Source organism: Emys orbicularis, chromosome 2 (genome assembly GCF_028017835.1).
Source record: "Emys orbicularis isolate rEmyOrb1 chromosome 2, rEmyOrb1.hap1, whole genome shotgun sequence".
Classification (NCBI taxonomy): Eukaryota; Metazoa; Chordata; order Testudines; family Emydidae; genus Emys; species Emys orbicularis.
This window is the reverse complement of record NC_088684.1, coordinates 232585749-232597944: the sequence shown is the minus strand read 5'-3', so window position 1 is coordinate 232597944 and position 12196 is coordinate 232585749. Positions and strand designations below refer to the sequence as shown.

Below are 12196 nucleotides of genomic sequence, written 5' to 3'. Positions count from 1 at the left end.
CAAATCCCACACATACTCCTAGACAGGCCCCAATCCCGCAAGCTGATCTGGAAGGCTTCCCACCCTGCAGAGGTTTCATGCAGGCATCAGGGTTGGCCCACACAAATCAGTTTGCAGTTTAAGTATGAAAGAGTGAGAATGCGTGTGTCTATGTCACATATATACACGTGGCCAGGGTAGGGTTTTGGTTTTTTTTTTTTTAATTATTATTATCATCATCATTATTTTTTGCGTGTGCAGCTTTTGTTTTAAACTCTGAAGTATTAGAGTCAATAAAGAAAAGGCTGGGAAACTAGGAAGAACCCACATAAAACTTCCTTTCTGCAGCTTTTACTCCGCTTGAAAGTGAAGATGCTGTGAACAGGCCTGTGGCATGCAAGCTCCAAATATTTATTTTTAAAAAAGGAAAATTAAGCTCCAGACCAAAGTGTTCTGTGCAGCACAGCACACAGAGTAAATTCCTGCCCTGGGGAGTCTATTCTATAAAGACAGATAAAGATCACATGGAGCATGTGGGATTTTGGATGATGATAGAATGAAAGGAGGGATGGAGCCTGGAGCACTGATGGGAAAGTAGCTTCAGGCCTAAAGGGTAGGCACAAACAGGAAGGAGGGAGAAGGGAACAAGAGGGGATGGAAGAGAGAAAGTTGGAAAATAATAAGAGAAAAGAACAAAGGAGGAGAAGGGAGCAGCATTGTGCAAAGACTTTAAGAGCAAGGATAATAGATGTGAGAAGATAATGATGGTATGGGATGTCGATCAAGTGAGGAAATTATTTAGCTGCTGCATTGTGGATGTACTGGAAAGGAGCAATATGGGACCTCAAGAGAGACAGGAGAGGAGGCAGTTGCAATAATAAGGAAGATACTGCAAGTTTCATTCTCCCACCTCTTTCATCAGATATTACAGGAGAGAGAAGATTACTGTCTCTCTATGCACCCTGAAAGCATCACTTTTGCATCTCCAATAGAGAGAAGGCAAGGAAATATGGCCTGTTTGTATCTGTATTTGACCTGTTAGTCATCTATCTATCTATCTGGCTGGGGCAGTGCTACATTTGCTCCCTGAGATCCCCCCTCCCTGTAGAATATATGTCTGGGGGAGCGGGAGAGGGAGAGTACTGCTTCTCTCCTGTTCCCTCCCCTTTCCTTAGCGGTAGGGCACAGGGGGTATCCAGGTAATAGAGCCTGTCACAAGGGGCCAGCTGATGGCTCTTGCCTGCCAGGGGAAGGGGATAGCATCTGCTTGCCCTTGCTGCTGGTGGGTGGCCATTTTGGGCCCTGTTTGCTCTTGCAGCTGGCAAGTAGCCAGCTGGGCTCCATTCCATCACCATTTTGCTCACCCTCACCTAGTGAGCTGGATCTTTTATGATGCCAGGGGCTAGGCCAGTTGCCAATTGGATAGGAATTTTCCCATGTGGCAAATTGCCATGTGGATTTTCTCACCTGCCACCCAGCGTCTCAGAGGTCTGGTTTCAGGGGGGCGTGGTTTAAATTACAGTCACAACTTTGGCAGGGTCTAGTGCAGTTGCTGGATTTAAAAGGTCTGATGCAAGGTCCCTGTAACACAATGGTCTGCCTGGTCATGGGCCCAGAGCATGACACTGCATGTCTCATGCAGCATATGGCTCCCCTTATCTCATCTCTCCTACTTCCTGCATGGAGGAGGGAAATGGGTTGAGACTCTGCTTCCAGCCAGGATCCCTGGGCAGGCCTCACAGCGTAGAGAGGTACTTCCTTCATACCCACCTTCAGGACTGTAGGACATAAGAACATGGTTGAAATCCACCCTGGAACAGCCCAGCTGAGTAGTTAGGGTTCCTCATTGGTTAAGGGTTCTTAATTAAATACAGAGGACACAATTTTAAATCTCATTGTCTCCATGTCCACATCAATAGGTATAATACTTACACCTACCCCACAGGGGTGTTGGGAGGGTTAATTCAATCAATGTTTGTGAAGCCCTTTGAGATTGTCAATTGGAAGACACTGTGGGCCGAATCCTAGGCTAGTGTAAATCAGATAATTCCACGGAAGTCAATAGAAATACACTGATTTATATCATCTGAGGATCTAATCCTACACAAGTGCTAGGAATTGTTCTATATAGCCACTAGTTGACCAGGAGCATGTGCTGCTGGAAGAAGTCCAACTTCAAAGAGGGAGGATGTGGCTTTGTTGACAGTCTTTGGAACATAGAGTTCTAACACTAATCTTCACTGATCCTACACCCACACCTATCAAGGACTCAGCTGATAATTCAGAGCTACAGTAATGTGTGGTCCTCTCCAGGAGTGCACATAATTCCAAACACCATTAACAATTTTAACTGAGGGAAGAACATCACATTCCATCCAGTGTCCGCTGGAAGTGTGGTACACCATTAGCAGTGTGGTATAAGCGATCAATGATATTCAGGGAGACCACTCCCACAACATAGACACATTTCTCATGTATTCTGACACTCAAGAACAATAAAACAGTTCTTTCTATACTTATGATTATATTTATATACCTTAGCCATGAGCGTTGTTCCAAAGCCACCTTGGTAATTATTAGCAGAGGGTACTCCTTCCATTACTCCTGGAACAGGGTTGTAAGTGTCGCTTGACCAACAACGGCCCGAACTCATATTTAGGATTTTAGCCAGCAGTTTCGGGTCAAGCCCTAACCTGTCAAAGGTCAAGGAAGAGAAGTATTAATGTCAAAATGCACAAGATATGGGTGACTTGTTTTATATGCTAGGACCACACTATCATTTCTCTCCCTTTATTATAAGTCAAGAAAAATGATAGAGTATTGATATGGGGGGAGGGGATCCCCTATCTTAAATTAAAGGCCATCAATCAATTGTTTAAGCAATAAGTTTTCAAAGCTTCTGCCTTCTGCTCTATGAAAAGACCTTTCACCTGAAAATGCAAGCAAAATAAAGGCCATCTGAGAATAGCAGTTCTCTTGTATGCCTATTACCAAAAGAAGTTTTCAGTTCTTCCACATGCTACTGTATACTTGTCTTCATACCCTTACAGCCAAATGATTATCTTAGAAACTGGATGAACTATTTCAAAACTAAGTATTGGCAAATAAAAGGTGCATTATGGAAGTATGTTTTGGTGAATTTATGGGTATATATTTACTCGTTAATGCAAGCAATGTAATATTAACAATAAGGAGACTGAAAGATGTTATCCCTTTTAAAAAACATTTACTGTTGTTCACATTTGCAAACTAGTTTTTATTATTATTAAATCTTCATTATCCACTCTTGCTTAGGAAGCAAGTCTGCATGAAACTGTGACATATGCTCTCTATCTGTTCACAGACATGCATTATAGTTCTGGGTCAACTGCTGATAAGGTTACTGATCCTGATAAAACAAAGCTTGTCCGAGCAGAAACATCATTTGTTCTATCACTGAGCTGATGGCATAAACTGCTGTTCATTGTGGACTTTCAAAGAAATGTAGTCAAGATATTACTTTAACACATTGAGTTTTTAGACCTGTTATTATTTTGCGTTTTTGCTGAATATCAAGTTGCAAATGTAATTTTACACCAATTGCATTTATATCAATAATTGGTAGCAATATTTTTTAAAGGTTCTATTTATATTCAGTTGCACTCTCCATGAAAAAAGAAATCAGACACAATTATCTCCTATATCTCCTAATGCAAAGCAGAACAAGAATTTTTGAAAGAGACTTCACAACCTACTATAGTCATATACTTCCTGCAGGAAAACTGACAAGACTAAACATAAAATATGTTTCATACCATAATTCCAAGTCAGTTTTACCCAGGGCCGGATTACGACATTCTGAGGCCCTAAGCTATGTCAAGTGTAAGCAGCTCCCGAACATAAATAATAAATTCATTTTTTTTTCATAGAAAGGACACTGAATATATAAACACAAAAGTTCTCACAGGAAAACAAGAGAGGATATATAATTTTTAAAGCCATAAATAAGGAAAAGTATCCTTCTTTTCATATGAATAAATGAAAAAAAAAACATATGATTTATTTTGATAGGGAAATACAAAGTTTATCCAGACTATATATAAAATATATTTACAAATGTTTATTCCAATTTAATTTTCGCTAAAAAAAAAAAAAAAAAAGAATTGTTGCGATTTTTCTTTTGCCGTGCTATAAAAATACAGTGAAGGTTCCCGAAACTGATGGAAGGAAGCCAACAAAAATTTATCCTCCTCAAGATCCACTCGACCCAAGTCTATAAGATGATCACCTGCAAACTCAATCATGTGAAGAACGGATAGTGCATGAAGCAGAAAGCGTCGTCCGCACTAAAATACACAACTGTATGTATGTACAGATCAAAAGAAGAAAGAACACACTAACACTTAAGAAAACGAAGAAAAACAGGACCGAAGGCACTATATGACTGAGCATGCTGGACCGTGAACAAAAGATGGCGGCCTTCCAGCTATTACCAGCCAAGGGGGACGCTATACATGACGTCTCTCCTAGGATGAGTCCCATCAGAGTATGAGTTTGGCAGAATTGCTTCACAACACTGCTGTCTCCAACCTCACATTTTTCCCGATTTTATCAGCAGTGAGATTATTTATTTATTTAAATAAATTATGAAGGCAGGTCAGAATTTTACCAGTAGCAGCTGGCCAGCAAAATGCTGCCTTAGGAGACTGATAGCAGATTTACTTGTAGAAATACTAATTTTACAAGTGCAATTATAGTTTTTTTCTCAGCCCTGGCCTCCCGCCTGTCAATAATGAACAATCATTGAAGGATAAGGGTAGGGTAAGGGTATTTGTGTAGCCAGATGTGTATATTTTTGTCATATTTGAACAAAAATGTGTATATTTAGAGAGAATCTTCTTTTTCCCATACCTCCTTTATTTATCAACCAATTTTGATAAAATTTGAAATGGAGTCGTCTTTTTCTTTTTTAGAGTTTTTTTCATTTGCGAGGCCCTAAACTGTAGCTTAGTTAGTTTATGCCTTAATCCTGCATTGGTTTTACATTCTCACAAAGAGAAGGTTCCTCCTCTTTGCACCAATTCTTTAATTGTAGCAACAACAGATCAGCAATGTATCCAAACTAATCATAGGAATCTTTGTTTGTAGCATGCAATATTTAATTTATGGGAGATTAAGGGTCATTTATTAGTGGAATTTATAAATAAATAAATGTTACATTTTAAATTGATAAGTTACAACTTCTCAAATATAAAATGACACTTTATATGGTGGGTACTAAGGTGTGGATCCTGCTCCCTTGGAAATATGTCTTAGCTATTCCCTCCTCCTTTTAAAAATACCCAATATTTCAAAGGTGCTTTTTAGAATTACCACTGTTAGTCCCATATTTAGGACCTGATGCTACAGCCCATGGAAGTCAGTGGATAGTTTCTTATTGACTTCATTTGGATCAGGGCCTTATTATCCTCCCCTCTCCCTCCTTTTTGAATTGAGCTTTCAATTTTTATTTAATTTGATTTGATATTTAAATTGAAAGTATTTCCCCCCCACCATTATGTTTTGATTGCATTTTAATCATGTTTTATCTTTTATAGTGCATCAAAGGCCTCAGCAAGGAGCACTTTATGAATAAAAGTATTATTGAAAGTGTTCTCATCCAAATAAGTTGTACATTGGAACATTGACTAAAAAGAATATTAAGAACATATAGGACTCCTGATCTCTCAGCCACACAGCACACTGGTTTGTTTGTTTGTTTGTTCTGTCTCCAGGATAAGTCCCTTCAGCAGCGCAGCACCTCCACTGGACCTTAGCTACAGCTTCCAATGGAGTTTACACTGCAAGACTGGGGTGGGAAGGAAGGGGCGAAATCTTAAAATGCATATAATCCCTCCCCCCAAAATGAGTATTGTCCTCGTAGCATTCCAGTCAGTTCCTTGAACAAAATATATTTTAAAAATACAGACACTGTAAATATACACTGAATGAATTTTCAGCACTAGATCTGAAAAGGCAATGTAAAAAGATTTTTGCTTGTGGTGGGGGAAAAGATTTGTGTGTCAGTTTGAATCTCTATTTTTTAAACTTTGATGCTCTTATGCACCATGCAGATTCACTTCAGAAGACCTGCAATACTTTTTTTTTTTTTTTTTTTGGCAGCAAGTGTATCATTAAAAAGAGCAAGTTAGAAGTGTTTTGCATTTCATCTTTCTGAGAATTCATCTACTGGTGCATATATAACTGACAGTTAAAATTAGACATGTATTAAAATCAGTTACTGAAGAAGTCCTCTGTCTTCCACTGCGCTCAAAGCTTGTAATGGTCTGAAACCAGCTAGAATATACAGTAATTGTCATTCAGTGAGAGTCTATCCTAGAAAGTCATGCTTCAGTGGAGAAGACTGAGTTTCCATTTGAAATCAACAAATTAATCCAAGACAGGTATCTGAAAGGGCAAGTTTAATAGGAAGCAGCTACTGGGCTCTCAACCATGATAAAATGTTATTGCTGTTTCCCTGTAAATTGGCTAGGAACATATGATACTTTCTGCATAAGAGCTCCATTGCTGTTCCAGAGATATACTGCTCAAGCTATCAAAATGATGACAGTCTGTCAGTCCCCATAATAACTTGCCACTGGACGTGGCAAGACTATGTGCACGCGCGTGTGCATTTACAATTGCCAAAATGTTCTTCCAGACACAGAGAAAGCAGCCAATATCCCAACATTATTAATAATGTAACGCAAAAACAATTGCTGTGTCAAATCAATGCATCTTCAACAGAAATACTAATGAGCTACCAGGGAGGTAGAAACTAAAGATGGACACACAGATCTGGATAAAAATAAGAACAATTCTAAGCACTGTTAAAAACCCAACCACATTCATTGAAGTTTGAAAAAAGTCTTTACCAACGTATTTTAAAATGTTCACAGACTTCTTCCCTGTTTCAGTCTGTAGCAGTAACAAATCAGCAGTGAGACCCCCCCCAAGAAAGGCAGTTCTGGGATTCCCTGAATGAGACTAGGAAGTAGCTAAACTCTTGAGAAATTTCCAGCCTGAGGTGCTTTGGGTAAGCAGCATCTGATATTTCAGATAATTATTCAGACAGAAGCTTTTGAGACTCGCCCATCACTAGTAGAAATGTGTACACCAGCGTGGTTTTTATTATCCACGTACCCTGAGTGGAATATTAATATTCACACAGGGCTCGATCATGCCATTTAGGTACAGACCCACATCGAGGGCAGCATAGTCACACTGCCCCAGAGTGCGATCTAGGTGTCTCCAGCCATTCCTTCCAAGATTTCCCAGTGTTCACCCAGTGCTACATCCCCACAGGGGGGCATAGCATGTTTCTTTCCTGTATGCCTGCCCAGCTCTTCTGTGATTGTCCTTCCCACCCCCTCAGCTCCACCTTGTGCCCCACAGATGCATACGGAGACAGCAATCCAGAGACTGGAGTGCAAGGACTACAACTGTGCTTGGCTGCTAAACAATGGCACAAAAGGAGGAGGAAATTCTTGTGTCTTCAGACCCACTTGCACACCCACAAAGCAGCCAGGCATAACCTGGCCCATAATAAAACTCTATAGGAGAAAAAAGAATCTTTTGCTACACTTGTGGTGGCCACTGTAGTCTCTCTCATGGTAGACAGGAGACTGGACTTGGTTGTAATGAATATAAAGGGAATTCTTTATGAAGACGTCTGATACAGACAAACCTTGTAGCTCTTTTGTGGCTCTCTAGCTCCCAAACTAATTATAAAATCCTGTGCTACCTATTGTCACCACCACATGGGTTCTCCTTTAAGGGTATGTCAACACTGCAATTAAAAACCCACGGCTGCCCCACGCCAGCTGACTCAAGCACGTGGGGCTTGGACTAAGGGGCTGCTTAGCTGCAATGTAGACAGTCGGGCTCGCGCTGGAGCCCAGGCTCTAGGACTTGTGAGGTGGGAGGGTCACAGAGTTTGAGCCTGAGCCCATACCTCTATACTGTAATTAAACAGCCCCTTAGCCCAAGCTGAAGTCAGCTGGCACAGGCCAGCCATGAGTGCCTAATTACAGTACAGACATACCCTAAGACTGCGCAGGCAGCCCCAGAAAGGACTCCCAACTACATTGCAGGCAGCAGCAATCTCCACATGACTTAGTTGCAAGTTAAATATCCACAATAGTTTCTTTAAATTTTCAAGCTTTATCTTGCTAATACTTCATTTTTTTACCTGAGAACCCAAAGATAAATAAAAGGAGGCCACTACAAACTGAGATGGTCAGCAATCCAGGTAGAAAGAAGAAGAGAAAAAGTAATCTGAGGTTGCTGACAGTATCAATATATATTTTAATTTCTCATTAATGAAATTTAGGTGCATTCTGTCTATTGCTTTGGCACCAATATAGCTTATAGCAATATACTTATACACTCATATGTTCCTACATGCATGTACATCCACACACACATGCTAAACCTCTCTCGTACTAGAGACTTTCACTATCAGACTGCAGCACTAAACTAGGAAAAGAAAAGCTCTAAATCAAAATGTATGTTACTTTCCAGTATTTTTGCCATACATCTTTCTACTACCTTTTATTATCAACATTCATAAAGGGCCATAGAGTGAATAGAAAAAAATAAATTAAAAAGGCAATTCAACAATTTTAAGAATTGCCAGAACTCAATGATCAAAACAAATAAAAGCCACTTAAAAATCCAAATTATAAATCTGAAACTAACTAAGAAGTAAACGCTTCTAATAAAAACAGCCATCTTCATTTGTAAATGAAGTTATCATGCAAGAAGAAATATGGTTCCCACCCTTTTAATTAAAAAAAAAAAAAAAAACCCAGAGGAGCAAATTGAATATAAATATAGCAGTCCTGTAGTGATTGGGATACTGTTTTTTGTGGGAGTTTACTACTGAGAAATGTATGCTCACTGATACCAATTTCATAGGTGCTCGAACTAGGGGTGCTAGCTTGAAGTGGATTCCATTATATACAGGGTTTACAGTTTGATTCAATGACTCAGCACCCCCACTCTACAAATGGTTCCATCACCCCTGACCAATTGGGGAAGCTCTCAGTATACTGTATTATGGAACAAATCTGTCATTTCAAAAATACATATGTAAATCTCATAGAAAATAAGAGAAGTTCTTGTTTTAGTGATTCTAAATGAATATAAAGAGACTCTCTGCCTGTAAGAAAATGAAAGAGATGCAGCACTGTTGGCAAATTCTGTAGTGGAGCAGAAGTTCATTAACACAAGCCCAAATATGAGGGCTTGTGTTAATGAAGTATCTTTCTTCTAGGAAAGAGAAACCCGGGGAAGTTACCTTGTTTGGTTACAGGATGTTTTCATTTGTGTATTCAATTTCTTTTTTTCTGCTGGACATTTTCTTGTTCCTTCGCACCCCTGCTCAAAAGCCAACCTTCCCTGTCCAACACACACAAAAAATCCCTAGCAGTTTCAAGTTAGTAAAGCTACCAATAAGCTTTCTCCATTGCCAGAAGTTGGACTTTCAATGCCAGACACTTGTCAACTTAATTAGTTGCACTCAGATTTCCACTTCTCTAACCCCAGCCACTGCCATCCTTTGGGCTTATCTACAATAAACAACTTCATCCCGTTTGAACACTGTGGGGAATAATCCAATTAGATGACATCATGATGATGATGACCACAACCTAGTGGCCAGTATAGACTGCAACAAATTGTGCTCAGCATCATGTCAATTAACTGTGATTAAACCGAGTCAGGCAAGTTGTTTTGAAGAAGGACACTACCTCCATAACTTGGAATACCGAGACTAGGTCACACAATGGATTTATACACACAAGAATTTCACCTATGGAAAAATCCTACTTTTGTTTAAAGTGGAAAAGGTGCCCTCCATGAGCTTGATCCAAAGCCCATTAATGCCCATGGAAAGACTACCATTTACTTCAATGGTCTTTCATTAGGGCCTATATAACAAACCCTCATGTTATTTGGTATGATGAACAGTCTGTACTCAAGCAATGCCCAGTATAGGAATAGCAGGTCAAGCTGAGCTGCATTACTGTTGCTGTGAGGTGGGGAAGCTTGCACAGTGCCTGCCTTCACTAAAATGCTACTTTCATACAACCCAAATTCACTCAACACTCTTGAGAGAAAAAATTAACCTGTAATAAGACAATCCAGACACTTGCAGGCTATAGCGGCTGCAAACACCTATTAGTTTCACATGGGATTTGATGCCAAGAATTTGTGTTCAAGGCCTCTTAAAATAAAACAAAAACAAAAACAAACCAAGTAAAATAATCCCTAGAAATGTGGACAAAAATATAACGAAGTCATATGGAACTGATTTTTCATTAAGTGAACCAACACTTAAAACTGACCATGATACAGCTTTACCATCCTGAATTATAATAGTTGTATACAATCCTACCAATTTTATTATGGCTTGGTACAGATATGCTTCACTATCTATCGTACAGACACTCAATTTTAAAATGTAAATGGTACAGGATATTGATAAACCAATTAGCACTGATGCAAAGCAAATTCCTCTTTTATCTCAATTACAACATGACAACTTAATAGGTCAAGATAGTCTAACATCTGAGACAAGGGCAATTCAATAAAACAACTGCATCTTGATATGGTAATTAAGAGGAAATGTGAATCCATTACCCTGCCTTTTGTGTGACTGTGTGTGTGCGCGCGTGTGCATATGCATTTTTTTATTTATTTAAATTTCTGAAGCCCTCTTACTGGTTTTGTAGTTTATATCAGAAACCACAGTAGGACATGCAATAGTGAACTGACAAATATCTGCAGTATCTGTAGTTTCTAGTCGGCGGTTGTAAAGGTGTAGCTAAAGAGATGAATAATTCATGAAAACCCTAAGAATCTATGCATTTACAGGATAATCTTCTCAGAAGCACAGACTTTTCTATTTATAAACCTACAAACGGTATTTCTATTGATGTAAGCTTGGGCAAGGGAATCAAAGGTAAAAATATTGCAAAGTTTAATTAAATGGCTTGTTACATGTAGAGGCTCACACAGGACTGGAAACGTAAAAATTTCTAACAAAATGAATACTTTAAAATGAAAGAAAAATTGGTTTTAGAAATTTAAATATCTCAAAATGTTGCTACCTACAAGTTAGATACATCACCTGTTACAGAAAAATGTTGTTTTTAAAACAGGAAATAGTTAAAGTAAAGTAATGGAATATATTTTGAATTTTTCACAAGTAAGTACCTGTGATGATTAGCATGAGAAACAATAGTAGTTAAGTTTGACAGGAGGGTAAATTGACATTTTATGACTGCATCCTAGTTTCTTTTGAGATATGAAAAAATGCTAGAGGTTTCTTTTTAGCACATTTTGGGGCAAATAAAGCCAAATGGAGCCATGTGGGAGCATAACACTTGTGATACACGGTACATTAGCCTATGCTTCAAACAAATATACCTCCATGTTTTCTGAGTACATTTACATTTTATAGTGCATGTATCATCACAACAGAAGAAACTGAGACATCATAGAAAAAATATAATGTAACTTTAGATATTTGTAATATTTTATGGCCATTGCAAAGAACGTTCATGTTCTCAAGGGTCCTACTCTTGGTCAAATAAATAAGCCTTATTGCATTCTAATAATGAAACACTTCTACCTTTTTTCTGGCAGAATCTCATCTATTTCTTCTGATCATCATTCTCTAGCCACAAAAAAGTCAACCAGCACTGCACATAAAAACTGCTAATATAAAAACACATAAAATCCAACAAACCTGATTCCAAGATTCATAGCCTCAGCAGTTCCAATCATACTGATAGCTAAGAGCATGTTGTTGCAGATCTTCGCAGCCTGAAAATAAATTAAATACCTAGTAAGATTCTCCGTTTCCATGTAGATATCACATAGGATTTTTTTTCACCCAGCTCCAACGGGATTTTGACTGTATATGTTTAAACAACCTTTCCCTAAATGTAACACCTGTAAGTACCAATGTACTATAGCATCAGGTCAATGAAGGTTGACCTATAGATACTTCAGATAGTGTGAAATATTTTTGTTTTGCTAGCACAGTAACTCCGCTTGCTTTGCTTTGAGTGTGTGGGCTACCTACTCTTTCAGACTATACCATAAATCTATTTCTATTGCATAAATTTTTTAAAAAAAATTGTGACCACCGAAAAGTACAATCTTAACAAGCCAAATTGAGAAAATGCTA

At 38.7% G+C, this 12196-nt stretch overlaps 1 protein-coding gene across 1 annotated transcript in view; it reads right to left on the bottom strand.

The window, feature by feature from the left end:
- HIBADH (3-hydroxyisobutyrate dehydrogenase) overlaps positions 1–12196 on the bottom strand; it is a 122339-nt gene that overhangs the window by 5779 nt on the left and 104364 nt on the right. The window contains exons 6-7 of the mRNA XM_065399147.1: positions 11753–11829; positions 2516–2672 (exon numbers count right to left, since the gene is read on the bottom strand). Of these exons, the coding sequence (XP_065255219.1) occupies positions 2516–2672; positions 11753–11829 (234 nt within the window). The remainder of the gene's footprint in view (positions 1–2515; positions 2673–11752; positions 11830–12196) is intronic.